The 6,000-nt window shown below is 38.0% G+C and overlaps 1 protein-coding gene across 3 annotated transcripts; it reads left to right on the top strand.

Moving 5' to 3' along the window:
- Positions 1-1,046: 1,046 nt before the first annotated feature.
- LOC131000577 (receptor-like cytosolic serine/threonine-protein kinase RBK2) lies at positions 1,047-4,354 on the top strand. 3 transcript variants are annotated; one of them, XM_057926580.1, is made up of 8 exons: positions 1,047-1,506; positions 2,038-2,436; positions 2,525-2,776; positions 2,889-3,043; positions 3,285-3,364; positions 3,467-3,602; positions 3,697-3,846; positions 3,935-4,354. In XM_057926580.1, the coding sequence occupies exons 2-8, from the start codon at positions 2,058-2,060 to the stop codon at positions 4,091-4,093; spliced, it is 1,311 nt and encodes a 436-aa protein (XP_057782563.1). In that variant the 5' UTR covers positions 1,047-1,506; positions 2,038-2,057; the 3' UTR covers positions 4,094-4,354. The 3 variants fall into 3 exon arrangements, with proteins under 3 accessions (XP_057782563.1, XP_057782562.1, XP_057782561.1); XM_057926579.1 differs by having other exon boundaries at positions 1,148-1,506; positions 1,592-2,436; XM_057926578.1 differs by having other exon boundaries at positions 1,149-1,506; positions 2,035-2,436.
- Positions 4,355-6,000: the final 1,646 nt, after the last annotated feature.

Below are 6,000 nucleotides of genomic sequence, written 5' to 3'. Positions count from 1 at the left end.
TTTCCTCTTGTTTGAGTGATATTCTGCTCAGCTCCATCGGTAGATCATACAGCTTGACGCCATAATATTCCACCGTTTTTTGGATCTCCCGCAAGTTGACGTTGTCGGAAGAGCTTGGCTCGATCTTTTGGTAGCTTGGAAAAGCTACGCTCGCCTTGTCTTTGTGTTCCATTAGTCGTGTGACTGATGGGCCTCTTCTCTGGTTCGTTCAATCGCCGTTCTGGTTGCGGCGAGTCCCATGAGATTTTCATGGTAGAATTGTATACTCGTGAATCGTGATAATATCACGAATAATCTTGTCATCTTCTCCTCGCCGTAGGTTGGTAACGAGAACTCGATTATTCCAGTTGAGTCCGTCAAGTAAACGGGTGATCTCACTCTCCACATGTTGTAGAGAATTCCTGTATGGTACACATCTCGGACACTCGTCCGGATCCATAAATTTTCAATGGAGTCTCCTCCCACATGGGTTAATCGTAAAATAAATTAAAAATTACATAATTCCTCTATAAAAACCCGCTCTGATACCATTTTGAGAAGCGCGGGATCAATTTGAACAATTACCAATTTTAGCTCTTTTTTGCTTAACAGTACGTGGCGTTGTCTCACAGTCCAGACCCAGTTTACCGAGGTAACCTATTGGGCACGAGGAAAGTTTCCAGCCGATATACTAGTCAAGCTTAATTAGGTTAAAGAGGGGAGATAAAGAGAATTTCCAATTGCTTACTTGTCCTTAGCAAAACAATTCTGGACATAGTAAGACTAAGAGTGGAAATAGCTTAGGGGTATGGATGTCAATTAGGGTATGAAATGCTTTGATTTATAAGGAAGGGCATTTTTCATCTACAACTTAAGAATTGGGGCATTTTTGCATGTTAACCATAAATTTGACCCATATGATTTATGAAGGCAGAAATAGCACGTGGGCAGCACTTAGCCCGACCACCTCGTCTGACTCGAACACCTCAGCTGTCGGCGCCCAATTTGCTGACGGAATCCGACCGAACAAATAAACATTGGATAAACACAAAATTTACTAGAAAAATAGATATATATGTAAAAAAAGAGATTTCCTATTTCTTAATCGGATTTCAAATCGTCTCTTCCCGACTTCCATATTATAGAAAGTTAACAGTAAATAAATAAGTTAATTATTTTATTTTAAATGAAGGTGGGTAGGGGGTGGGGTAAGTGAACCAACAGCCGCAGCAGCTTATCTTCCAAGAATAACATCACCATAATCATCACCATCACCCTTCTTCCTTCATGCACACTTACCACCACCACCATCACCAATAATTTTAACACCCCAAAAGAAAAAGAACAAAAAAAAAAACGTTCTTGATATTTTGTCGGTGTTACAAAAACTGAGAAGCTATCGAGAGTTTTTTGTTTGGTTAGAACAGAGCAAGTAACCTCTGTATCTGATAAATCCCTGTCTTGGTTTTCTTTTATGTCCGAGATTCTTCGATAGAATTCCGACAAACTGTCAGCTTCCATTCCATGGTATGCATCTCTCTACACTTCCCTACGCAATCCGTACGTATGCAGCAAATTATGTTACTCTTCTTTTCACGGTATTCTCTTACAGTTAAGGCTACGTGCTGTCGTTGTTTGATGGAGGCGCAACCTTGATTCTTTAATCGTACTGAAAAAGAAAGTCCCTTTTAGATTTGATCCGTAACTATGCGAAATAAATCCGTGTTTTTCTTCTTCCTTGTTGAAATTAGCACAAGGTGTTTGATAAAAAGTGGCAACCATTTCGATTTGCAAATCCGATTCTGTGTATCCATCAAATTAACTTAAAATTGCTTGCTGTCCGTATTATTATGCTGTCATTGCTGTAAATTTGTTTCTCCTCAATTTTCGTGCTATTTTAGGTGAATTCTGCATTTTGCTGAAAAAAATACGTGCTATTAGTTTGTTTGTTTCTTCACTTTCAAGCGATTTCTGTGCTTATTTTCAGTGAATTCTGCATATATTCGTGCCTCATTTTCAATTTTGCTGAAAAAAACATGTTGTTTTTGGTTATAGTAGAGTAGTAGATTTGTTCAAGTATGGTGAAGGAGAAAGAGAGAGAGAAAGCAAATGCTAGTTCACCAGACACGGTTCTTGAGGATTTCTTGAGAACTGCAGAATCTCAAACTGATTCCTCAAAAGCAAGCACCTCGGAATCCCTAGTAGAGATCGATCCTAAGCCGGTCTCGCGACTGGCCGGATTTTTCCAGTTGTTGAGATTCAAATCCAAACGGCAGCTAGCCACATTGCAGCCCCGCAACGCGCTTGGATTGTCGAAAAGATTTAGCAGTAGCTTTAGGGAGCAAGTTAGTATCGCGCCCAACGCCCTTCTTGATACGAATTTGAACTATTTTAAGCCTCAATGGAAGAACTTTAGCTTGTTAGAACTCCAAACAGCGACCAGCAACTTTTGTCAAGGTTAGCTAGCTTTGCCCTCTGAGATTTGCAAAAGATCGATCTTTTTTTGATCCTTGGATGATGGTGTTTGATGTGTTTTCCTGATTAGGTTATCTGATCGGAAAGGGCGGTTATGCTGAGGTGTATAGAGGACGTTTGCGTGGGGGGCAGCTCGTTGCCATCAAACGCTTGACAAAAGGAGCTATGGAAGAAAGAATTGCAGATTTTCTCACAGAGCTCGGGATAATGGCGCACGTGAATCATCCCAATACTGCTAAATTGATAGGTTATGGTGTTGAAGCTGGAGTGTACCTTGTTCTCGAGTTATCTCCCCTTGGAAGCTTGGCTTCTATGCTTCACAGTTAGTGCATCATTGCAAGATTCCTATAATTTTACTTTTCTTGCGGCATTTGTATGGACCTTTTTTATCTGAATCCACGTTGTTTCCCTGTCCTTTATTCATAACGAAACAGATCCAAGGGAGAAGGTGGAATGGAGTACTCGTTACAAGGTGGCGTTGGGAACGGCTAAGGGGTTGTTGTACCTTCACGAGGGCTGCCAAAGGCGGATCATTCATCGTGATATTAAGGCTGCAAACATATTGCTTACTGAGGATTTTGAACCTCGGGTAATATATCTAGACTCTAAAATTCTCTATGTTAAAAGTGTTTCTTGTTTAGTTTGTGGAGCCAATATCACGTTTTATATCTACTTGGTGGATCGATTGTTGAATATTTGTGATAATTTTAGGAGTAACTTAGATGGCTCTGGTCCGATTCCATAGTTTTGATATCAATGAATAAACCTTGTAGAGTTGCATGTTTTTTCAAGTGTGATGATTTAGTCCTCATGGATTAGTTTCAATTCAGATATGTGATTTTGGCCTCGCGAAATGGCTACCGGACCGATGGACTCACCTCACCGTTTCAAAATGTGAAGGCACTTTTGGGTACGTACGTGCACCATGAAACGGCCTAGTTCTTGAACAATTTTACTTCACCACCCTCGTTGAATTTTCACGAAACATCCGTCCTAATCCTTGTCTCTGCAGTTATCTAGCTCCCGAGTTCCTAATGCATGGAATAGTCGACGAGAAAACTGATGTATTCGCCTTTGGCGTGCTGCTGTTGGAACTCATCACTGGGCGCCGCGCCCTTGATTATTCGCAGCAAAGCCTTGTTATTTGGGTAAGCCTGCACTTTGAGCTGCTGCACTTGTACCATGTTTTGGCTACATGGTATTTGATGAGTTGATATCGCCACTTTACTTACCTTATGCTAGGCTAAGCCTCTGCTGAAGAAGAACAAAATCCATGAGCTCATCGATCCATCGCTTGCTGAAAACTACGACGCCATGCAAATGAATCTCGTGATCCTGGCAGCCTCGTTATGCGTCCAGCAATCCTCGATCAAGCGGCCACGAATGAGCCAGGCACGCCCCTTTAATTTTTCGTTTTCTTGAAATGCACCGTGCTCGTCTCATTCCCGTGTATGATGCTCGACGCCATGACAAAATGCAGATTCTGTTGCTTCTGAGAGGGAGCTGCGGCAGCCTAGACCTGATCAGGAAATGCAAGAAGCTGTCAAGCTGGAAGAAGTACTACAAGGAGCTCTTCAGCGCCGAGAGGTACAGCTTCGATGGCCTTAACGCGCGAACGCGTTCGGCCCTCGAAGCTTAAACCGGTACCACCAATTTTGTTTCGAGTGCAATTAGGCATGTTTTGGACCATCCGAATATATACAAAGTTTTATGTGATTAATAGGGTAAAGATTTATAGGACAAATTAGCAATTACATTAGTACAATGATGATTGCCTGGAAATGGCAGCTACAAAGGGCAAAAATAAAGGTAGCTGTTATGATACATATGTAATTGTACATATGATTTTATTTGTATTAGTATATTTATATAATTATATGTTAGAATGTATGTTCGACTAGTTTTGTGTCCGTGTGATGCAGGAAAGACATTATATATATATATATTAAATAAAATAATTTTTATACTTAAAATTTAATGATTTTTAATAATATACTAGTCTCAAAAAATTTAGGTCGTACTCCCTTCGTTCCACTGTAAGTGAGATATTTTTTTTGGGCACGAGAATTAAGAAAGGTGTATTTTGTGTGTAAGTGAAAAAGTAAAAAAAGTGTTTAAAGGAAAAAACTTTTACCCAAAAAGGAAAGAGTCTATAAAAAGAGTCTGAGATACAGTGGGACGGAGGGAGTACAATATATGATTTGGAGTAACTATTGCTCGTCCTTTGAAATGCTTTCTTCGTCCATGAAAAATGGAGTATACTCCCTCCGTCCCACGAATCTTGACGCGTTTGGATTCGGCACGGGAATTAAGGAGTTGTAGATTAGTGTTTTAAGTGTGTAGTTAATAAAATATAAAAGTGATAAAGTAGGAAAGCGAAGGTAATAAAAGTGATAAAGTAGGAGAGAGAATGTAATAATTATTACCCAAAATGGAAACATGTCAAAATTCGTGGGACGACCCAAAAAGGAAAACATATCAAGATTCGTGGGACGGAGTAGTATTTTTTGGGCACAAGTTTTAATAAAATGATTGATAATTTGTATGTAAGTGGAGAAAAGATTTCATCATTATATGAAATGAATGGTTGAGATTGAATTAAGGATTATTTTTTTTGTAAGTATGAGGTATTTGTAAAAATAAAAGATAAAGAAAGATATGTGGTCATTTACTAAAAGAGAAGGTGTCTCACTTTTTGTGGATGCCAAAAATGGTAATTGTGTCTCATTTTTCGTAAACGGAGGAGATAGTAAGAACTATCATAGATGTTGGAGCGAGTAAAAATTTGAAACCATGTCTGTTATTGGATTTTTAAATGATTTAAGCAATGCATCCTTAAAGAGATCGATTGATATGTAACTATTATTATCTCACAATCTACTATGAAAATTGTTTTAATTCATCAGATTTATATTTTGAAGATTCATGTTTTTAGTCAATTGTAACGCTGTACAATTAAGCCATAAATAACTGACTAAATATTAAAGAAACAATAATTAAATAAATATTACTCCCCATGTTCACGATATCATTTTCATTTTTATCATTTTAGTCCGTCTACAATATCATTTCAACTTTCATTTATAGCAACTCCACTCATAATAATACCACTACTATTAACTATTATTCACCACTTTCTTAAAACCAGTACCGTCCATAAAATAGAAATAATATCGTGGAAAGATGGGGTATGTTATAAGTACATGTATAATCATAAATTTTATCAATATTAATATTTTAATGGTTTTATTTACGTTTACTAAATATGTTATTGGGTTAATAGTGTTTTATGTCCCGAACTTTTATTTTCTCCTAAAAATTTTCGAACTTTCAATTTTTTCTATAAAATGTCCCACTATACAAAATTCGATGACGAAAAGGTGATAAAAAAAACCCCGAACTTTCAGCGTTTTCCAACAATAATGGTTCATAATATGGTTTTCCAACAATGACACTCCCCAAAATATTTCTTTCGAATACAAGAGCTATTTTTAGTGCATTTACTTGTTATTCAAGTTCTCTCCATTTCTTAACCGATTTGCGATA

The sequence above is a fragment of the Salvia miltiorrhiza genome, chromosome 8 (assembly GCF_028751815.1).
Source record: "Salvia miltiorrhiza cultivar Shanhuang (shh) chromosome 8, IMPLAD_Smil_shh, whole genome shotgun sequence".
Lineage (NCBI taxonomy): Eukaryota > Viridiplantae > Streptophyta > Magnoliopsida > Lamiales > Lamiaceae > Salvia > Salvia miltiorrhiza.
This window is presented reverse-complemented; position numbering and strand designations above follow the sequence as displayed.

What these genes read in the sequence shown, in the direction of transcription:
- LOC131000577 (XM_057926580.1), top strand. Translation starts at nt 2,058, where the DNA reads ATGGTGAAGGAGAAAGAGAGAGAGAAAGCAAATGCTAGTTCACCAGAC. An exon ending in CTTGGCTTCTATGCTTCACA is followed by an intron (nt 2,777 to 2,888) that starts GTTAGTGCATCA and finishes ATAACGAAACAG; the next exon opens with ATCCAAGGGAGAAGGTGGAA. An exon ending in AGCAAAGCCTTGTTATTTGG is followed by an intron (nt 3,603 to 3,696) that starts GTAAGCCTGCAC and finishes ACCTTATGCTAG; the next exon opens with GCTAAGCCTCTGCTGAAGAA.